Raw genomic sequence first — 23616 nt, forward strand, 5'->3', positions numbered from 1 at the left:
GACTGCCGCGTAAGCGTTGGAGAACAGAAACAGGATTTGCACGTCCGGGAGCTCTGGTGCCACAGCTTTTACAACTGCACTCTCACTTCTACTCTTCTATCAGAGTCCCCAGAAGCACACAGGATGACACCTCGCGGTCTGTGCCTTTACACACGCGTGCAGGACGTGTACGCTGGAGATCAGTCAGCCTACGCACGCCTGTTAGCAACCAACACACCTAGCAAGCGATGCAAGAGGGAGCGAGGACGGACAGACAGACAGAAAGTAATTCCGTAACATTTCAGCATTGCTCTTTTGGAACTCAACATTATTGCCATGGGCTAGTACGTCAAACAATATAGAACAGGCTTAACAGTACACAACAGATACACATTAATTCCACAACTCAACAGTACCCACTACTCCATTTGGCAAAATATTTATTTATAATAAATCTGTTCAAAAGCAGTTGGTCACAAAGTATTCTTTTTACATTTTTAGGCTGTAACAATGCTTTTGGTAGAAGTAAATAAACTGTCTCTTTTTACACAGTGTACAAAAACAAAGAGACGTTGAAATGACAGTTACAATAAACCACATGGAAACGCGAAGGAACAGTAAGACAAAGGCCAAAGCAATGGGAATCTGTCTGCGCACAGGCAACGCTGCCATGATCATTTACCCGTACAAATCCTCAGCCCCGCTCAGTTATTCCCACACAGCTCTTAACTGCAGATTGAAGCTCCAGGAGAGGAGTCAGATGGGATGTAGCAGCTCCAGTCACTCTTTCACAGTACTGCATGTCAACACTGGGAATGGTTTCTGATATGGTTTAGACTGCACACAGTACTTCAATAAAAAAAGTTAATTACTCCCACTCTGTAGTTCCTGGTGGCTTTGATGTCAAGTCATACATCACCCGAGAAATGCCAGGAATCTTCTTTATCTCCACAACCATTTTTAACACAACCTATCGTGGTGGGAAAAAAAGAAAAATAAATCAGAAAAAAGCAGGTAACGCAGACCTGGTGAAAACAAAAGGTTAAAAAAGGAAAACTTGGTTCATCCTAATTTTGCTATGAACAGGAGAGGAAAAGCCTATAGCCATTAGAATATTACCACCGGGTAAGAAATGAAAACAACTTAAAGGAAACCTCTAGCTTCATGATACCTGCAGCCACGTCCAGAACCTGCTGATTTCTGGCACTGGTAATAAACCAGCATCAAACACAACACGCTTCCCTTAAGGTAGCATCTCTTCCAAGAAATCACTTGGAAGCTGTAGTTACACATTACTATATACTGCTAGATTTTCCTATCAATCATTTTCAGGCATTTTTCAGACCGTTGTCTCCAGCTGACCCACACCTGAACACAAAGTAGCGACCTGAGTGCAACGATGAACTTTTAAAACAACAAAGGGAGCTCTAAAGTTTAAAAAATAACTGAAAGAAGCATCTATCGGAAAGAGTTTCCACTGGCAGTTGTTCTCCAGAGCATGGTTTTGGCTGAGCTGTGCTGGAAAAGCCTGTAACATTGTCACTTCCATCAGGAACCACTGCCAGCTTCTCATTTTGTTAGCTCTTCCCAGAAGACCACCACGCCTTCCCTAACCAACACTAGCAAAAACAAGATCCTCTCCCAGAAGAATCAAAATCAAGACAAGCAATCAAGAAACGGAGAAGAAAGGCGAAACAAGTCACCTACAGCACCAGGTCGTTCTGAAAAGAAACGTGAACACCCGTATTCGCATTACCTCTTCTGGAATCTCATTACCAGGAGTTGCTGCAATACCAGTCATGAAGTCGCTCGTGATAAAAGTTCGGATAACCACGGATCGTTGACAAGAAGGTTGTTTCTGGAGGGGGTCTCGATCAAAATGCAACGGTGTCAGTATTATTGGCATCTGGCTAATTTTTCCGGCGTAACCTTCAGAAAAATATTGACACAAAGCCTTCATTTTGGTTTGGAAACCACAAACGTGATAGAAGTTCTCCCACACTTCCCTACACGCCCTCCAACCACTGTAAGAGCTCCGATAACACAGAAGGATCTGCTGTAGTCCTGTGATTTTTCACTGCCACGCCTCAGGAGATCCCACCGGTTATCCAGTTATGTGACTAGTGGTGTACACACTGAATTGCCACTTGAAATCATCGTCAGGGTTTGCAGGCATGCAGAACAAAATTACACAACCTCTGTTAACCCTGTAACTGACCGTGGCTGCAGTTCAGGATCTACTTCCCTTCCAACACAGCACAAGCATGCAGCTCCAGCTATTCCCACGTCACGCCCAACAAACAGCCGCTCACATAAAAAGTTATCTTTTGAGAAACTTTCAGTCTTCGTCAGTGAAACCACGACAAGAGCAACTGCCACAGCAGAGTGCTTCAACAGTTAGCAATTCCCACTGTAACTCCCAGGGAGAGGAGTTTGATGTCTGACGTATTTAAAAGAAAGTTTTTAGTTCTCTCTGTTGCTGGTAACCCCGGAGGATCTTTTTGTTGTTTGCTTTAATACGTCCTTCCGAAAGCCAACACACAGACCCCTGGATTTCACTGCCGAAATAACCTAGAGGTTTGAGATTCAGGTGTGTGGCAAAGTGCCCAGCCACTCTGACACTGACACGGGGTCTCACAACTCCGCTTGCATCAGCTTGACCTGTCAGCACTAGGACTTTTCACTCCATGATAACCCAAGTCTTATTGTGTGGGCTGACTCGCTCAAAGCCAAGCATCGCCTACAGTTAGCGAGACAAATCTCTAATTTTACAGACGTAACTGACAGTATTATCATAAGGGTTTTGAGGCTATTTGTGTACACATTACGGTGAGAGCCTTGCAAACAGAATAGGTAGTTTCCAAAAAGATACCCTTTGTAACTCGATTTTACAAAATCTACACTTTTGATGAACTGTTCCCCAGGCATATCACATCTTCGGCTGTTATTAAGGAAAAAAAAAGAACCCGAACCTCAGAACTCCTACATTCCTAGAATCGGCCTGTCACAGTCCAAAAGGCATTGAATGGTCCCTGGATGTTAAGGGTTTAAAAATATTACGCCATCTACTAGCCTCAGGTGGTTGGATTTACAAATACACTATTTGCTTTAAATTAAAAACCATGAAACCACCTCGGCACAGGTAGTTTGCACCACCACCACTAAGAACTTAGCATTTGGTCTCTTCTTTCCACATAACAGCACGGTTTTGAAACCACGCCAAGTGTCTTTACATGGCTCATTTCCTGCGTACAAATACTGAAGACTGGGATCATCAGCAAGAAATATCTGCTTGCCTATTTGGTTGTCTTTCTTTGCTTTGGTATTTGGTTGACTTTCCGGTGGCTAACAGTGGTTTGTGGAGAAGTTTCACACCTCTGAGCCGTGCAAGGTTTCAGAAGCAAACCTCCGCCCTTACCAGGAGAAGACATCGAGAGGGAGCCCAGTGTGGGAGAACTGGTAGCAGACCCGGCTGTGAGAAGGTTTACCTCCAGCTGCGGTGTGTAGGATCTTGAAACAATAGTCTAATTCACGGGACTAGGCTAAATACCTACCAGACTCCCTGAGAATATTGTGAGCCTCAAAATCAGCTTGACGTAAAGTGCTGAGGACTCCTGTTGTCAGAAACGTGGGCGTGACATCGGTGGGAGGCTCTTTGACTGGTGGACCGAACACATACACAACCCTGAAAAACAAGCCAGATGGTAGGAAAACACGTCTTGTTTAAGTGGAATGGAACAGATTGCCTGAAGACTACAGTGTTAGTAATGCAGAAAAGATAATGAAACCTGAAAAAAAAAGCTGAATATTTGATTTTGCTCCTTAGCCACTAGCTAGAACTTAATGTAACTTAATGGGTATGCTCTACAAACACGAGTATTAGCTTTGCAAGTCAAATGTACTGATTTATCTTGGTTTGCTAGAGCCTGGCAATAGCCCCACTGTTACTTACTCCATTTTTCAGAAGATTATTCTCTTGAAATATTAACTCAGTGGTATCACAGATGTTTTTTCAGTTTTACTTTGATGTCAGTAAAAGTTAAGATTATGCTAAGAAAGCTACTTACGTACTTACAGTTTCTATCTTCTGCCCTACGAGGAAGCCACCAAAGCCACATCACTGAACAGTAAACCTTATTCGCGAAGGAATAGCTGTGTTTTCATCACAGGCACTAACACTGTTGTTTACAAATCTACGTCACTACCTCTGTTAAGTTACCTTCTCAATTCAAGCCAGTCACATCAACGTAATCTTTTTAACCTGTTTCATACATTCCCGAACACAAAGCAAAGAACAACACTGACCAACTGGCCTCACAGAAGGATTTACCACGATGCATTCACACAAGTTATTTGAGTTTGTAGATACAAACCAAGAACACTTGCCTGAAATCCAAAGCAGGGAAGTATTCAAACCTCACATTCCCTATTTTTGTTAGTAGTATGAAGCCTGCAAGCACAATTGGGCAGGAGCCCAAGTATTTCAGCGCCCTCCTCAAACTGCCAGCTTTCCCAGCTCCCTTCAATGTCTCTATCAACACCAACAAAAAAATCTGAGAAACACACCCTGACACGGCAGAACTGCCAGGGAAGTGGTACCTTCAGGAGGGAAGTACCAAATCCAAAAGGAGCTTAAAGATGACAGCAATGCCGTAAATGCAGCACAAACTTTTACTTTGCACACACAATCCCAATTTCATGCCTTTTGTTCCCCCTGCACATCAAGTTTCTTCTACTGAAGGCCTCACCCCAAGAACAGCAGCTCTTTCAGCAGGTGTCACGTACGTGACTAGATTAAGTTTTGCTGTAAGCAATTACAATCAGTTTTGTCAGAAAGTCTACAGCTGGGCCAGGAGGATTTACATTCTCCAGAACTGACTTAATCTCTAGGCAACTTCAGAAGAAAATGCATATTCACAAGAAACATCAATTAAGATTAAAGTGGCCAGCTTTGGAGCTTTTCCTTATACCACGGGAGCTGACAGTCCCATGTAAATTCCCTTCTGGACACAAAGCAAGATGCCGCATGACACCACAGCTCGCCCACAGGCTCGGCATCTTTCAAAAAAGATTCTGCCTAAGTTACATCAGAAGTTGTCTGATCGAGTGCTTAAAATGAGGAGCTAAACTTTGAGTTTCTTCAAGTTAGTAATCCCAGAAGTAAACCTAGGCTTGGACTGACCGCGTGTTTGTAACCTCCATGTAACACGCAAATTATGTGTAGAAGTTACACCATAGATTAAACGGGAGAGTGCTTGTGAGTGCTAAGCTTCCATATGTTTAGGAGATCATCAGAAATAAAGACAGTCCAGAGAATACTTACCTGTTTATGTTGTGGCACATGCGTGGTATGAGTCTGGCAAGAAACATAAGAGACTCCCAGTGTGGAACATCTTTGCTAGAGATCCCGCAGACATAGCTATATGAGCGACAGTCACCCTATACATTAAAAATAAAGAAATATGTAATTGAACATGAACTTCACTGCCAAAACAGATCACACTACCTTCCCCCTTCCTCCCGTGAGTTACAGGACCGTACTTGGTGTCAACATTTCGCAGCCACTAACCTGCTGAAATCAGCATGCTCAGAAGACACCAAATAAATGAGAAAAGAACAGAGTAAGACAGACCTCTCGGCAGCCAACACGAGCACAGAACAGGGAAGTTTCCTGAATGGAAAGATTCAGCTAAGGTGGTCAGACCACAGGGATTGATTGAATGTTGGTATTGTGAGGGCACCATCTGAGAAAGGCCTGCGGCAAAGTGCAGAAATCTGCTGGTGATATTGCTGTTTAAAATAGTGACAAGAGCTGACTGCAAGGAGTTACAGAAAAGACGCAAGATTAAGCAGCTGATAATAAAGGTTGTAATTCAATACTGATAATGCAAAAAAAGACACCTGACAGCTATGATCACTGAGTAAAGAAATCTTCCAACTTATTATATGCACTTCCATGAGAATGCCAGCTCAGCATTTAGTGACAGAAATACAAGCTGAATACAAAGGACCACCCACAAGACTCCCATGGCATTGGCAAAGGAGTGAGAGGGAATAAAGCACTATGCTACCGTACAGATTCAAGCGTTCCCATATCCTGGAGTTTGCTTTGATCTGGTTCCCTTCCTCTCAAGGGTAAGAACACCATATAATCAAAAAAATTAAAGAAAGGGCAACGAGCATGTTCAAATGTAGAAAGCCGCTTTTTTTTTTTTTGACCAACTTAATCTAGGACCTCTCAGCCTTGAAGGAGGCAACAGGATTATGGCAGAGCTCTGCAAGATTACGAACAGCCTGAAGAAACTGTCTATGGTAAGTGACCAATGTTATTCAACAGTAATGACATCCTCAAATACGATACTTGGCATTTACCCGTGTGTCTGTTCAGATCTCCTGACATCCGTGCGCTACCAGCACTGACAAGCAATAATGCCACAGGTATCATCTTCTTTTGACGCTTATTTTCCAGAGTCAAGCCCTTTCTTTTTAACCTTACAGCAGCAATTCTTAGGCTTCACAGCAGTCTACCATGCTGCTAGGAAGCAGCTTTAAGAATATCCCTGGAATGAATTCATTTACCTGCACTCCCACGGTTTTGATGGGTAACAAGAAGGCATTCAGTGAATGTAGGCTTGTGATCTGCATCAGCTTCTCCTGGTCTTCTTCAGTTGTACATGCTTTGACCCTTTGCAACAAAGTATGTGGCTGTGCAACGATGCAGAAAGATAACTTTTAACTAAAGCCCTCAAACGCTCAAACAGAACTTACACAATGCGAATAAAATTAAGTAGCTGCCTAAAATGAGTCCCCATTTAGCCCTCGGAACCATTTACAAGACACCTTTCATTTACCAACATTTTTTTAGTGAAAGCAATGGCACATATTTTAAGCTGAAGCTCTCCAAGGCCATAGGGGAAGCTCTTTTTTCTATGTTTATTCTCTTTCTCAAAGCTATACTCTCATGCTTGTGGGTTACTTCAGATACAGAACAAAGCAGTATCATGTTACAGAACACTGCAATCCGACATGTTTTAAAGAAAAAGCATCTGTAAGCATTCCCCTTCAGTGTTTCTTCAATACAGTTCTGGAAGTTGTTTTGAACTTGTGACTTAGAGCTACCCTCTGCTAGTGGCTTTTCAGTAATCAGAAAGGTCACAATAGTTAACGGATTGAGAACTTAAATGCCATCGACTAATAACTTCGGGATTCTGTTTGGGACGCCTAGCAAGCGCTAGTTTCTCCCTCTTGTGCTTTCATTCAGGCACGCAGTGGCTGTTAGGGCACGCAGTCCTGAACAGTTCCAAGTATTTCATGGAAGGAAAATCTTTTTCTGATACCGTGTGATGTGAAACAGCTCCCGAAATCCTCGCCTCCATAAATTCCAACTAAAACAAAATGTATGTACTATTTGAAATGTACACAGACTTCCATTTTCTACAAGTTGCTCAACACTTGCCATAGCCATGGCTCCAAGAATTCTACTGTACGATACCACACGGCTTCAAGGGAGCTGGACTGGAAGGCATTATTCCCAAAGTGTACAAATAAGTGGTTTTTAACTTTCAGAACCTTAAACCTTACAGCAGTGCACTACAGAACAATTACCCTACTTCCGTATATATTAGAATTGAGCAGCTTTGTTACCTTCTTAACGCTTGCAGAAAAATCTGCAACTATTTTCAAAATGTTGTTTGTTTCAGGGAAGTCTTTGCACACATAAGGTTCCTCAGCACATATCACTCTGATTGCCAGACCAGGACCTGCGGCGTAAAGTTGAAAAAACTTTATGCTAAATAACACGAAAGCTGACTGCAATCTATAAAGGTAACAGCATCAGGAATATCAGGTCAGTCATTAAGTACAGTATCGCTTGCCGTCATACCTATACTTAAATTGTCCTAACACCCTACAAAACAAACCAAAACCTTAACCGAGCAGTTTATTCGGGAACGGTATTTCTGATCAGTATAGCTACGCATTATTTACCCACACTTTAAATTGGCTGTTGGTGTAAAGCAGCAGTTAGTGGTGATGAAGCCTGGTGGGCAGCAAGCTAAAGCAAACTGGAACCTCTTCCTTCCCTTTGCTAGACAGCTTGGATGAAAGAGTTGGTTATAGCATAGTTGAGAGTTGGTTATATCATAGTTGAGTCTCCACTGTTTTAAAGACCCCTGAAGGCTATTCAACCTTTTAACTACTTGATCCAAAAGTAGACGTAATTTGCGGGAAACGCCTGAATACAGTTTCTTTAATTTCATGCCATGCTGGTGCATTAGCAGGACAGCCTATGCACTCTGCCAGTGACTACTACACACCCTGCAGGACAATTTTAAAAACACGGAGAGAAAAGCATACCCCTCTTAAAAGGATGTGGACTTTGTTATATTATATACTTTGATGCTTTCTGGTCGAGAACTGTTGCTGTTATTCTCCATGCAATCGTTTTCAAAACAGCAGCTGCCCCTTAGAAAGGCAGGCAGCCACTGGGCATTATTTCAAGTAAGACACATTTGACAGCTTAGACCGCATTCAGCTGCACTTCCCTGATAATTCCTGCTTTGGCTTATACAACTAAAAGGAAACAAATACAGCTATAAGAACTCAATTATAAATCTTTTCTTTTAATCACTGTACATAATAAGCTGCTCTCAAACACTTTTCCTGAAAAAAGATCCTGCTTAAGTAAAAACCTCAGTAAATCCATCAGATTTGTTCTATGTTTAGAGGTAAGTCTTATGCTCCCACATAAATTTATTCTGCGGGTTAAGCATCTTCTGAACTGTACTGAGGCCACCTGTAGCCTTTCACTAAGTAGCACGGACTCTCATACCTGGGAAGGGATGCCTTGAAACCAGCTCCTCGGGAAGACCAAGCTCCCTTCCCAGCACTCGTACTTCATCTTTGTGAAAGTCTTTCAGTGGTTCTATTACTTTACCCTAAAACAAAACAAAAAAAAAAAAGAAAGTGATTACACTCTAGCTCACATATTTAAACAAAAAGCCTCAAATGTTTAGGTAATGGCAGTCCAGTTGGCCTGCTTTTCATGGTATCAGCTGCCAACACTTACATAAACACTGGAAAGTTCATGTGAATGTAGGCTTTGTAGAACAGTGACAGGAGAGGGGATTTGACAGGAAAGTCTAAGTATGTGCCAGAACTATCAATGGCTCAATCAGTGCAAATACACCTATAGGCCAACTTGGTTCTGTCTTCAGAAATTCAGACTGTTCTTCTCTTCACCAGATGTTCAAACCGCTCTTAAAAGCCTTGAAAACACTTCATAGCGATGAATATTGGAGGTGTGGTCACTTACGTAGCACTTACTAGTAACAGAGCAACTTCCAGCAGGGCTGCTATGTGATGTCTCATGTGTTGGTTCTTAGAGTATTTGATAATAGCTAGCGAGTTCACCATTCTAATGCCAGAAAAGGCAAAATGGTGCAGTCTCCTGTGCTTGCTTTATATGCTCCTATTTATGACTGCTGCATGAGAAATGTGTTCAAAAAGCTCTTCTGGACTTCAGACTACGCTAATCCACCGTGAATACAATCAAAAAGACAGGGCTTGGGCTGCACATCTTCAGACTGTCTTCTGTCACCAGTTCAACCTCCCGTGTATGTACTGTCTGCAAATTCCTCATCTTTACCCACAGGTGTCCATGCGAGCCATTTCAGAAAGATTTGTGGGTTCTTAAATTGACAGCTGGTGAACAGATTGTGCACCACCAGTGTACTGCTGGCAGAGAGCTGACCAGGCTACCAGTGACTTGATATGGAAGCTGCCTAAGAACAGAGAGAGCTGATCCCTGTGGGCACCTGAAAGAGCTATCCCTAGCTTTCACCTCACTTAAATGCGTTGTTCTCATTATCTCTCAAGGGAGGAGAATTCCAGGCCTGTTGTGCTGAACGCTACCAAGGAGTTCAAGAGGAGAATTTCAACTGGAGCTGACAATCATCTCACTAAAGCACCCTCACTGCTGTTGCTTGAATCCCTAACCTGCTCGACCTGGGCTATCAATGCCGTTACAAAAGGTTGTCTAATGATTGATGTTCTGAACAGGATACAAAGGGAAGAGTAAGTGATCCCTTGCATCCTGAGTTCCAGCTGAATCAGACTGAAATTGTCCTAAAAGCCTTTAAGTACTGTCCTGCATTTGGTACTGGTTTTGCTTCCTTACTGAGACATAGGTTTGTTTTGAGTGTTAAAAGCACAAAGGAGCAAGGAGAGTTTTCAGCTTGCCACTGTGAACAGCATTGCTCACACGGAAGGAATCCACACTCAATTTGTTGATATTTTCCCCAGTATCCAAGGCTGGACAATACTGAAAGAATTCTGACTACTGTGAGAATGCAGCAGCTACAAAGAAACGTAATGAACTACAACATACGAGAACAGAACCTAAACAACCTCACAGTTACAGGACTACATCAACACGGGCCAGCTATACCAGCAAAACTTTCCAGCACATTTTTGGTTATCAGCTCCCTATCTGTGAGCACCAGAAGGCAATACCAGTATCCTCGTTTTCACTTGCCTCCTCTCTTAACTTCCGAATCAGCTCCGTGTCATTATGATGAGTTTTGATGACTTCAGCTTTGCCGCTTGCAACAAGGGAAGCACTTTCAATGAGATCAGGTCTGAGGGTACCCTGAGCAAGAAACACCTCTTCAGGTTTCAGATTCATTTCTCCGATAACTTCATTGGCAATCTGTAAGATGTACAGAAGAAAAAGAGAAGGGGTTTGATCTACTTTTCGGTTATCAAAGGTCTAAATAGATTGCTCCTGACAATGCTACTGAGCTGCTGAAACAGGAACAATAAACACAAAGACTAATCATGACAGTAGCCTACTGCTGAAATCCACCCCTAAACCCATGCTTTTATTTATTTTTTTTAATAGCAAATGGGAAGAGTATCTTCAGAGCACAGGAACACCAGTGCTCGTTAAGCATGATGTTCTCCCTGCATCACCAGTACTGATAGCTGACATGAAAAATGGCAAAACCTCAGAAGTGTGCCCAGATTCAAGTTACTTACCCTTCTGGTGAAGAACCAGTACGTAAACAGAGGTAAAAAATGTATTTAGAAATCATTAAAAAATAAGTAACAATAAACATTACCTTAACAAATGTGTCACCGATAATTTTTCTTTTTTCTTCAGGACTTGTAGTCATATTCAAGGTCTTGCTGATTCTTTTACGTGGAGTTCTGTCTTCATCAGAGATCGGCAGAGTTGTTGTACCATTATAGAACGAATGAGCTGCATTCACCACTGCATGAAATTACAGGAATTTGTTGCCAAAATGAATAAAGATTTGTATGCAAGATTGCAAAAAATAAGAATCACTACTGTTTTATAAAAACTCACACCCATTTCAGTCATTTAACTATTGTTTGCATTAAATAGGCCTGTTTGATACCTCAAGAATTAACTGCTACGAAAGTATTTTATTTCTTTTATTAACATACTCCAGAGGACAATTTTTTCTTATTATGAGGCTAGGCAACAAGATGGAAGTTCAGTTCTCGTCTCCCCTCTTAGATAGGTGCTTTATTTAAATGCTTACAGGATAGTTATTTCCCCAAGGCCTTTCTGCAACTGAAATTAAATGATACACTATTTACTCATGGTACATTATCTCTCTTGATTTAGAGAGGTTCTCCACGCACGCAGAGATCAGCTAGGAGGCTCTCTGGCATCTTTTACCAGCACTGAACTCCATGACCTCCAGAAGGAGCATTTCCAGTAAAGGGATTCCCTGTGTGTGTTACTCGGCAGCCTGCCAGCACCCGGGTTTATCTGTTTGGAGAACGCGAGAGTAAGGCCTAGCTTTTCACTAAAACAAACCAACAAACAAGAATCCTGCATCCATGTGAGTAGAACAAACTCTGCCCTTCGCCATATCAGGGTTTTGCAGGCCAAGCTGCCAGATGCTGATGTGGAAGCTCCCTGCACCGTTTCACAGTGGCAGGCTAATGGAACGCATTGCTCACCTAGAACCACGCTTCCTGACCAAAACACGGGATGACTACACAACACTACTCACATACAGCCCCAGGAAGAGGCAGCTACAGCTTATAAAACAAACCATCCGGACAGGATAAAGCAGCTCCCATCATCTGCACAATCCATACATAAGGTGCCTTCTCTGACCTCTTGTTCTCTGGGCACAGAAACTCTAAACCTTATCAGCCAAAACAAGGCACCTGCCACCCTCTCAAATGTAGCGCTTGAAGTCGTAAGACTGCTTCCCAACAAGCTACTCCACAAGCAACTAAAGAGCACCCATTTAGAAACTGGGAGAGTGAAAAAGAGCCCTGGGAAGGGATTTTTGGCTGTAATGGCATTGAATCACCCAAATGAGCTCAGTGTTAACAGACAGCGATACGGGACAGGAAGTAAAGCCTCACTGGAGGGCTGTTAACCAAGCCACTGAAGAAAACTGCAGCCAAATGAGTTTTGCAGCCACTGAAGAGGATTACTCGTCCAGAACAGTGACCGAGCATCAGCAGCAGAGGCAGGCCCCAGCTGCCCTACTGTGCCCGCCACCAGCTGCCGTAGCCAGGCACAGAAGGGATGGGTCAGTTCAGGGTACGATCCCAGCACACGAGTTAGGCTTTAATGCTTCAGCTTTGAAATTTCCTGATAGCCTAGGTTGTTCCAGATTAACGCCCGTGCTTTGGTACATAGTCTGTGAACCATGGATGATGATTCAAATCGGTGAAACAAAATACTAAATGGACATCTTAGGAGACGAGACACATCATTAGGGGTATCGAGGATATTTAAGGAAATTATGGTACCTTTAACTTGAATACCAAGTTTTTTGAGTGCCTCCTCCACAGACTGACTCTCTCTTTTGCGCATAAAGCCGTTATCTATATGTACAGCTATCACCTGATCGCGGTTTAAAGCTCGATTTAGGAGAGCAGTGCACACCGTCGAGTCCACACCTCCACTGAGTAAGACCTAAGGATGAGAAAAAAAGGAAAAAACAAAAACAAATTTGTTCAGCTGTTTAGGGGGAAAGTGTTAACTAATAATTCAGATACAGTTACAAGGATGAAAAACTACTGATTTCCCAGCAAGGACTTGGAGGAAAAGGAGAAGCCAAACAACATATTGACCCAGTTGTGCAACGGGTACAAGCTTTCTCAAACCTGTTTAATGTGTTACCCAAATCATGACAATTCTGCAATTTTCAGGCTACCCAGATTAACCGTGTCAGCATTTCTGTCGGACTTTTACAACTAATCTTTCAACTTCAACTTGATCTACTTACCAGGACTTTTGATGAACCCACTTTCTCTTTGATATCTTGAATGCACTGAAGCTCTCTGTTTTCCACTGTGAAGGTACCACTGCATCCCGCAATATCGTAAAGAAAATTCTTCAGGATCATTTTGCCGTTCACTGTAAGGCTCACTTCAGGGTGGAACTGTGCTCCGTACAGTTTTTTAGATTCATTCGCTATACCTTAATTGGTGCAGGGAAATAAGGATAGCAAAAAAAAATTGAAGTGAAATGCATATCCACACAGCAAAAAAACACATTTGCTTCAAATCCGTTAAGCTTTACCCTGAAAACTGCGTGTCCTTAAAAAATGTTAAAATAAACAAGGCAAGCTGAAACTTTTCAGAGCTGTCACTAGGCATTCCCTGCAGTCTTTCACCAAAACGTGCAATTCATTTGTTTTCTATAAATGATTAATGACATGACAGCGGTTGTAGCAGCAATCTGCTTGCTTCAGTGTTAGCAGATCTATTGAGAAATTCAGAAAATCTGCTATTGGCCATCCAAGCTTTACACTAACACTCCCGGTACAAGAAGTGAAGATCTGTCTTTTTGAAGTAGAAAAGTTGCCCTTCTAACGTAATTAATCTGAAAAGGGGATTTACAAAATACACAAAATTTGTCTAGTTTCTCTAATTATCTGATTTAAGAGCAGTATGTAAAATGCTGTTCTCTAACTTCAGTAGCAATTTAATCAAGCTTTAATAACTAAACCAAGTTTGATTTGTACCATTACAGTGCAAAAACCCCTCCGCTTACACCGCGCACACTATGGTACATGTTTCCCGAACGCGCTGTTTTATTCTGAAGAGCAACAATACATGCATACTTTAAAATAACACAAACGAACTGTACAAATCTGGTTACATTTTCCTTAAACCACTAATTCCAAACAAGACCACTCATTTTCATGTCTCTTTCTTTCTTTATTAGCATGGTAACACAGCATGGAAGCAAACATGTACAAGAACTCGTTTAAAACAATTCAACTACTTGGCAATTAAAAATGGAAACATTTTATTCCCATTTGGTTCCCATTAGGTACTGTCTCCCGTAATTCCCTCCTTTAACAAAGACTACCAAAAGCCAATATCAGCATAAAATAAATACCTGCTATAATGTTCCCAGACTGCGCAACCACTTTGAACCCATCAGCTACTTTATCCACGCTGTCTCCGTGAGTGAGGAGGACAAGCTCTTCCTTCTGAAGGCCCCTGGTAATCAGTAAAAGCATTACAATCAGCCAGGCGCTTTTTAAACGTGCAGCATTGCCTTACCAGAAGCAGTCATCTCCAATCGAGATTCTTTCACTGAAGCCTCCCTAAGTCCCTGCACAACACACCCTTCATGCACGAGGCAGTTTATCTGAGTTCAGAAGGTTTTTTTGTTGTTGGTTTAAAACACTCCAACACCGAAATGTCCCTTCTCTGACACATACAGCCATTTAGAGCCAGTCAGGGTATGCAGACTCCTGCTTTTTATTTCAATGAAGCAATTTTTTGTGATCGAGTCAAAATGTCTTCAGGACAGCTCTGGACACCCTGGGCTTTGGGCAGCTCTACAGTAGCTGCAGAGGGAAGAAGTTAATAAACTCAGACCTCTAGGAATGAATAAGCCATTATGATTATTGCAAGGAACTTGAGGGGCATTGACGAACTACCAAGAAACCTAATTTCTTCCTAAGGTAGGAAGGTAGAAAACTAATGGTTTCAGAATTCCTGTTACCTTTCAAAAACTAGGTAGGTGCCAGCCAACATAAAGCAATGCACGACCAAGGAGGATGCAAGAGCTTAACACATTCCTGAGCTGCGGTACACGTTCTGGTGCCTCAGTGAAGGCATTTTACTTCAAAATAAGGGGTTTATACAATACTTCAGGCAAACATACCCAAGTTTCTAGAGGTAGCTGAGAAGTTATGCCTAAGTATTTTTTTAAGCACATAACTTGCTTAGTCACAGTTGTAAAGGTTCTATTAGAAATTATATGATGAGCACGGGAGCAGTTTCATTTTCCTGAACATATCCTTCCTCTCGGGCAGCCACCCATCTCCAGGCCGGTATTACCTACATTGCTTTGGTCACTGTGAACGTGCACGTACCTGAACAGTGAACACGTGTTATCCAGAGTAATGTTGAACACTCCGTCTTCTCTAACACTCTTCTTGTGCACTGTACCTCCAAATACCTTATTCATCATCTGCCGAAACAAGAAGCTTGTATGAAAAAGCATGGCACAATTTATTATTGCTTTAACCTTCATAGCCCTGTCTGTCTGCAACTGACACCAGCTCTCGCCCACCGATACAAACTAAGCTAGTTTTTCATGACATACTCATCTAATATCACGCTCTGCGAAATGATGAGAATTCTTTTCAAAAATCATTGTCCTGCATTGGGCTCATTCTCTTCTGCTGACCTTCTGTCGGCACAGCTAGGGACCGCTGCTGCCCGCTGTGACTTACCAAAATCCACAGTGGTGGGCAACGAGTAGATTGGCAAAATAAGGCACATTGTGTAGCGTACATCTACGTGCACCTACAAATGGCTGCTCTGCAAAGCAGCTGAGTATCTGATGCCAAAAAATAGTGAAGCTGCTGAACAAAAACCTGTCTTATCCACCCTTTAGTTCAGAGCTCAGATAGGCTTAAACTTCTCAAGATCTGGCTGCTCAGCTCTGCAGAGTAAGGCAACGTCAGTCTGATTTTTGTGACCAGAGACTCTTACCAATCTTTGTTATACCACAGTAGTACAATTCTCAACAAGTTCTTTCTTCCTAAAACCCAACTTCAAACAACACGATGAGGTATCTGCACTTCAGATTTCAGAATTCTCAAATTAAAGATTTTTTCCTTTCAAATATAACTGCTAACTTAAAAAAAAGAGTTTTGCCTCCCGACTACGCTGTTTCATTGCTGTGAGAAGTTACTTAGATCTAGTTTGGTATTTTACTTGCTGTGCTTGACTGACTCCATTCCTTTATAATAGAAGCAGTGGTGTGCTAACGCACAGATTTGATTTCCTTCCATAAAGTCAGCCTCGAGAAACGCCCCTGCTTTAGGCTAGCTAATGTGGTTTGTAATTTGCTTGACATTTTAAGGCACTTCCATTTTCATACAACACACATTTCCCTCTAGAACAGGGAGTGCCAACATTGTTTCCGTAATTACCAGCCTTTCTCAAGGAGTTTTTCCAGCCATTATCCAGCACCTCTGAAGGCCTAGTAAATTGCTAACCTTGATAAAAAAACAAGATGCACACGCAGAAGTCATGCACCCAACCTGTCCCTTGCCCCGCTGAGAGTTTCTTCACTCAGCTTGGATCTACCAGATCACTGCAGGGTCACCAGGAAGTCGTAAGAGAAATGGCGTTGAGTTTTTTTGTTTGGTTGGTTTCTTTAAAGCACTGGTAAGAACTATGCTAGAAACATTCTACATTTGAAAATGAAAGGGAAGAACTACTTCTGTTTATGAGGGACACATTTTTCAATATCAACCAGATGGGGTTTGTTAATAACTGCAGGGTGTATTTATTGTGACAAAAACACGCAGCCTGGAACTCATTCACAGCAGTAAAACAGGGAGAAAAGCTGTTGATACAGCAGAAGCAAGAGAGGAAAGCCCAGTATGCTCAGTGACCAATTAGCACCTTAAAAATATCTTTTGCATACGTGGCATAGTGCTTATAATGGAAAGGCAGGTCCTGCAGCAGCTCAGCTCTAGCTAGGGTCAGAAACGAGGCAGCGGTAGGCAAGCAGCTCTCTCCACAGCACCTGCATTCCGTAGCAGATTCCCAGAACTGGTTTTCCTATTGTAAATATCGCCGGGTCGAACCATGGTGCATCTTCTGCATACACAGAGTTTGGTCCTCCGGATATGATGATAGCTCTGCAGACAAGAGATAATTTAATTAACTCAAACGCATTGTTTACTTCAAAACCTCTTTATTTGAACAGTGACATGGACGGCTACCACTGTGTATTCTCAGGCAGATTCTAGTACAGATATTCTAACAGATAGCTTAGCTGCGCTACAGCTGGCAGCAACAGCAGTTTACCAGAGAAGTATTTCACCACTTTAAACAAAGGCAAATACAAGCAGTCTTAAAATGTGACCGTGATTCAAATTCCAAGCCGAGCGCTGCCCGAGGGAAGCAAGATGGCTAGTATCAAGCACGGAGCATTAACATTAAGACGTAAATACACTTCACATTGCTTGTGCCATCTGGAGCAGAGCTGCGTTCAGGAGAGACGTTTCTGGGCTTCTGGAGCTGCTGCGAACACGGCCCCAAACTCAGCGACTGCGCTGTGAGATGGTGTGAGCCGGGGCTTGGGACTGGCAAACATGCAAGCATTTAATGTCGAAGGCGACCACTTCGAGCTGTGAAAGAAAATGAACTCTTTTACAAGGGGATGGCAGAGCACAGGCCAGCCGTGGGGCCTTGCAGGTGCTGCACTGCAGCGGGCCCAGCCTGCTCGGAGAGGCCTCGTCCCCGCACTGCCTTTGTCAGGAAACGCAGCGTGGGCTGGGAGGGAAGCTGGGTGGGGGATCTGGTACACCTCACAAAACGGTTTTTCTACCGTTATTTGGAGGGTTTGCCACGTGGGCCCTGACACAAGCATTTTTTCCATTTTCAGCCAGCAGAAGTGGCTGTGCTGAGGCGGGCAGGGGGTGCTGCTATGTCAAAACATCGTGGCACGGCGTCGGCGGCACCTCTGCGGGATGCAGACAGGGTGGGCAGGAGCAGGTGAGCTCCCTCCGGAGCTCCAGGAGCTCCCTCTGGCCCCCAGGAAGCAATTGTGTGCCAGGCGGGTGCCACAGGGTGCTGGGGTCTCCCTGGGACCTCCAGAAGCCACTGGGACATGGCCCTGGGCCCTGCTCTGGGTGACCCTGCTGGGGCAGAGGGATTAAACTTTTTTTAAAATGAAAAACGCCAATTAAAATCCCACAGAACACAAAGGTTTTCCAATCTGAATACTACAAAAAAAAAATGAACTGGGAGGTGTGAGAGGAAAACGGAGAAAGCCAGCCCAAGCTGCGACCTGCATCTTCTCTGCTGTCCTCAGGAGAAGTCACTGCAGTGTGGGATGTGTTTTGAAAGTCTTGTCGCAACTGCAGGTAATCTGTTACAGACCTTCTTGCTTTGGTATGAACGTACCTCGCTCTGGTTTGCCTTACACCACTTCCAGAGCAGCCTCGACTAGCCTCGGAAAGCCTGCGTGTAATGGACCAAAGGCCATGCAGAAGCACATCAGAATGCCAACAGTGAAACGCATTCATTGCTATCCAAACCTCAGGATCCACGCCGCAGGTCTGAGACGTGTCTGAGCTCACAGGCTAACGCCACCTCACCCTGCACCTACAGCATCTCCCTGGCCAGCAACACTGGGCTGTGCTCTGCAGCTGCGAGAGCTGCGGAGATGGCTTTGCAAATGCAGCATGGAAATACAAGTCGGCAAAGGTTTCCATCTTGCCGTGTACCTCACACCTTAGCGCAGACCTCAGCACGGTTCCCAGGCCTATGCGGTTTTTATCTTTGATGCCACGCGCTGTGACCTGGAAACCAGACCACCCCCACGGCACGTGGAGCCTGTATCGAAACGCTGCAGCAAAACCACGAGCTCGTTTTTACAACGGCCACTGCATGAAGGCACCAACGGCTAGCTTTGGTGCTTGCCATGCTCTCCTGCAAGCAAATGATTGACCGAGACCAGGGACACAAAGTTTATTGACCCATCTGTGGGACTGATAAGCTGAAATCACTACCTCAGCCTCGAGAAGGGACCTGGTGGACGGAGAGCGTTAGCCGTGTTTTAAATAGCCGTTATCTGGCACGACAAACCCGACGGGTCTGATCACAGCGTGCTGGAGTCTTCAGTTCTGAACCGAACGGGAGGAAAACCTCTCCTCCTGCATACCCACTGAAGCACAGCTCAAGTCCAAACCCCTGCACCACGATTCACACCTCAGAAGCGGCAAAGAGGATGTGCAGCAATTCTTTGAAAGCAGTGACTCGGCATGCCCACCTCTCAGGGACTCGACTGCTGGAGAATTACAACCAAGATCTGACAGAGAACATATTTGTTCGAACATTTCCAGAAGAAGCTTTTCCCAGGGTGGCTGCCTGATAGGTGGAGCAGCTCCTGGGCTTTCCCCTCTGTTTGCAGAGGAGAGCAGTCAAGTTCCTATCTGACTTACGCTGCTTACTGGCTCCCTAATTATCCTTGATTAGGAAAATGGGATTCCGCAACGCAGCGCTGCCGCTCCTGTTGTGTGGCACACGTGAGGAACACACATACAACGTGCTTCTGGATTTTTACCTACCAAGTGAGGTCTGTGATGATTTGCAGGCTTCAGGGCATTTGTTTTCCCCTCACAAAAAAAAGAGGCGTACCCTGGCAAGCATAATAAAAACCCAAGAGAGCTGCACAAGGCACTGCACAACTGCGAGACCTTCCCTTGCTGCGAACAACGCGGGGCACTTCCAGCTACGTTTTTTCAGTTGCTTCCCAGAACTGGTTTGGCATCGTTCCTCCCAGTTTCTCCAATCCCCAAGTTAGAGTTGTTTCAGTAGTCAGCTTTTCATCGTCAGACTAAGGCGATCATTTTTAGGAACTCATAAACCTTGGTTTTGTGCCCGTAGCAGCTGCCCTGGTTCAACAGGTAAAGCAGCAAGGCCATCGCAAGCTCTGCAGCTGTGTGTATGTAAAATGCAGCCTTACATCGTCTTTGGAAATGGAAATGATGACAATGACATTTTACAGCTCCGCAACATGAAGCAAGCACGCAGAAGCAATATTGCTGCCCAGGGTTCACCCAGCAAGACTCGGGTGTTTCTGCAGACAAGCTGGAGGTACAACCGTGAGCAGCATTACAGCAAGAGGCACGCAGAAGCCAGCCCGCCACCCCCGCGGCCCCGTTCCCCGCAGCAGCCCCGAGCACTGTGACCTACCGAAAGCCCTGCTCCCGGATGGCGAAGGCCGGCGTCTCCAGGGGGAAGATCTCGGACTGCACGAAGAGCTCGCGCACCCGCCGGTCTATGACTTTGCCGTACTGCGCGCCCGCGTCCAGAATGACGACGGCTCCCTCGTAGTGGTGCTGCCCGTCCTTCAGCTCTCCTCCCGCGTTCTCCGGCTGCGAACACGGCTCAGTCAGCGCCTCGCGGCGACACGCAGGTGTCTTAGAACAACTAGCGATTGTAAAGCTCGCCACGGGTGCCTACGTGTTAATTGGGGACTAAAATGATAAAGGCTAACGGAGGAAACTGGAAGTGAAGAAGTCCTCAAGTTGAGAAAGGTCGCTACACGACACACACGTCCCTCCCAGGAGGCACTCACACAAGCACGACGTTCCCATCCCCAGAACCAAACGCGGTGCAGATCAGCCCATCGGCTTCTCCCCCTCATTAGGGCAGAGCTTTCCACAAAGCAGCACCCTGCCCCGCTCAGCGCCACAGCCCCTCCGGCTTCTTCCATCTCACAGCTCTGCACTAAGCCGTAATTAAGCGCGTGTGGCTTCCCTGCGAGCAGGACAGCGCAAAGCCAGAGGAACAACGCGTTTCCCCCCTGCACTGCCTCAGCCGCCGAGCTTTCACTTGGCACTACCTCCTGGAGAGCGCGGAGAGGACAAACTGGGAACGGATGCCTCTGCTAAAATATTTAATAGAGGAAGTGTTAGAGCAGGTTTAGAATGCAGCGTTCCTGCAGGCTGCACTGCACTTTGCAGCGGGACAAAGCGACGGCTCTCTTCGGCCCCGTCACATTTGGGCTGGCTGGCCAGCTTCAGCTGCACCTGAAAAAGGGTGAGAAAACACAAGGGCAGGCTTCTTGGGTTCTGAAGGAGGCAGTGCTCCAGGGAAACGCCCTCACTGAGGGATCTTCGGGGAAGGAGGTGAACTCAGCCGCACTGGCAGACACCAGGGAATTCACGCAAAAACACCTCTGCTCACAAAACCTCTCACTTCGGGGAGTTTCTGCCTTAACTTCAAACTTACGCTGCTCCCTTGCCAATGTAACTCGAAGAAGGAAAAACTGGGAAGGGTTTTGCTCTGGCAAACGCTACCTCAGAACATATTTTGCAGCTCACGACCATTTCAAGTTTTTATTGTGGCACGTCAGAGTTGTTTCGCATGCCTGCAGCAGGCGAGGCAGCCCTGACACACAGCTCAGGAGGCTGCTGCTGCTGCTCCGGCCGCTGAGGAAGCCGCCCCAACCTGCAGCGCAGCACGGCGTTCTGCACGGGTCGGGTACCACGCAGCCACCAACCTCGGCTCTGCTCCCCCTCCTAGTGATATATTTTTTTTTACAATTAAAAGCCTCGAATCGTAGAGCTTCAGGGAACGCTGCAGCTTGTGCCATGCACGAGCCACAGAAGTGCTTCTCCATCACCTCGTGGCTCCGAAAGATGGCTCTCTGAGGCTTCAAGTAACAGGCTTGGTAAGCCCGTTATACCTTCAAGTAATCTGGCTTCGTTGCCAGTTTTGCTGGGAGCCCGTTAACACCCTCCCCAGGCCCTCAGAAGCCAGCACCTTACAGGCAGTTTTTTCCTCCGATGATGCTGAAGGCGTTCGGGCTACACAAGCGCTGCATGATCTGGGCAATGCAGACCTCTTACAGGGACGAGGTGTGACAAGCACGCCGACACACACCTCACCAGGGGAAAACAACAACAAAGCCATGCAATCAGCGGGCCAGTAACTGCTCCTCCACCAGTCCCTTCGGTGTGGGCCTGGAGCAAGCCACAGCCACCTCCCGGCGCTCCCAGGACTCCGCCTGCTCTCCTTGCGGCACGTCCCAGCGCACATCCCGCCACCCAACCCAGGCGCAGAAGGGACCGGCGCCCAGCACCTGCATGTGGGCCTCGGCGGGCTGCAAACCCCAGCACGAGGGATCTGTGCCCTGAAGCCAGCTGCAGGGAGCCCAGCTCCGAGCAGAGCCCAGCAGAAACGCCGCCGTAAATCACGGGAAGGGAGGAAGGAGCGAGGCGGGCAGGATCTGGCTTTATTTATTTAAAGGCACAGCTCCAGGCTTTTGGATCCAAATTTAATAAGGGAAACTCCATTTAACGACATCAAAAAAGAGACAGATGCTGTTAACGTGCAGCCAACATGGCAGTTCTGCTTCTGCGTCTGTGCACCGTGTGCGTGCCAGAAGGACGAGGAGGGCCACAGGCAGCCCAAGTGCCCCAGGACCGGGATGTGGGGAGCCCAGGCTGCAGCCCCTCTGCCTGGCGGGGAGGCTCCGGGCTCTGACAAAAGCTCTTTGTCCTCTTGGTAGGGTTTTAGCTAGAGTCCCTTGTCATCCCCTGCTCTATTTCCAAAACATTCCGTAGAAATGGCTGGTTTGGGGAACTCCTGCCAAGCCCGGTTTGACAACCCTCGAGGTGCTTCAGGCACCCGGGCACGGCACAGAGCTGCACCCACCTGCTGTCCTGGGACAGTGGGACCAGGGAAACGGGACGGGCCTTAAACATCCCGAGAGAAAAACTGAGGGGAGAATCTATATTCGTTTAAATCACGAGGCCAGCCCTGGAATCTATCTCAGACGTGAAAGACTCCTCCTGCTATCCCTGCCTGACGAACCAACCACCGACGACCCCAACCAACCGACGTGCTCCCGGCTCCCCAGCCCCAGTGCTCCTGGGGACGGCCTCGGACCCAAGGCCCACGTCACACCGTGCTGACCGCTGCCCCCACCTCCAACCACGCTGCTGCAGTACAGCGCTGTCCGGCCCTGTCACCTCAGCTCCGCCGCTTCCAAACCGAGAGGAAGACGTGCTGCTGTCACCGACTACAAGGCAACGGATGGCCAGGCCGGGACGGCGTGCCTTACCCTTCGGTGTGCCTGCGGAGGGGCTGGAGCTCCCTCAGGGGCCGGAGCTGAGCCCCGAGGGGCTGGAGCTGAGCCCTGCACCCCGATGGGGGCTGGAGCTGGGCCCTACGGAGGGGCTAGAGCTGGGTCCCGCGGCCCGGCGGCTGGCAGCAGCGCGCTGCCGGGCAGGGGGAGCTCCTCGGCACCGCGCCCCCAGGCCAGGACAAGCCCCCAGCGCCCTCGATCCGGGGCCGGTTCTACGGGAGCGCCCCGGGCGCCCTGCGGCGGGCCCAGGAGCACGCAGCCGGGGTTCCTCGAGGCGCAGCGGGGCCGCGGTCTCTCCGCGCCCCGGATGCCCGCGGGAGGCCCCAGCCGCTGCCCGGGCTCCTCCTGCCGGGGCCGCGGGGCCCTGCCGCGCCGCCGATCGGGGGCAGCGCCGCCCCGGGCTCCTTCTGTTGCCGCGGCCAGGCCCGGCGGGAGGCCCCGCAGCGCCACGGGCGGGCCGCACAAAGCGGCGGGCGGCGAGCAGGCCGCGCCAT

General features: G+C 46.4%; 1 protein-coding gene across 1 annotated transcript; it reads right to left on the bottom strand.

The window, feature by feature from the left end:
- Window positions 1-402: 402 nt before the first annotated feature.
- GMPS (guanine monophosphate synthase) lies at window positions 403-22120 on the bottom strand. Its single transcript, XM_035334797.1, has 16 exons — window positions 22016-22120; window positions 20221-20486; window positions 17042-17156; window positions 15372-15469; window positions 14384-14487; window positions 13263-13456; window positions 12784-12949; window positions 11100-11251; window positions 10514-10687; window positions 8810-8915; window positions 7624-7739; window positions 6559-6684; window positions 5303-5418; window positions 3534-3664; window positions 1736-1908; window positions 403-949 (listed from the first exon to the last, which is right to left on the bottom strand). The coding sequence occupies exons 1-16, from the start codon at window positions 22118-22120 to the stop codon at window positions 848-850; spliced, it is 2244 nt and encodes a 747-aa protein (XP_035190688.1). The 3' UTR covers window positions 403-847.
- Window positions 22121-23616: the final 1496 nt, after the last annotated feature.

The sequence above is a fragment of the Oxyura jamaicensis genome, chromosome 9, assembly GCF_011077185.1.
Source record: "Oxyura jamaicensis isolate SHBP4307 breed ruddy duck chromosome 9, BPBGC_Ojam_1.0, whole genome shotgun sequence".
Classification (NCBI taxonomy): Eukaryota; Metazoa; Chordata; class Aves; order Anseriformes; family Anatidae; genus Oxyura; species Oxyura jamaicensis.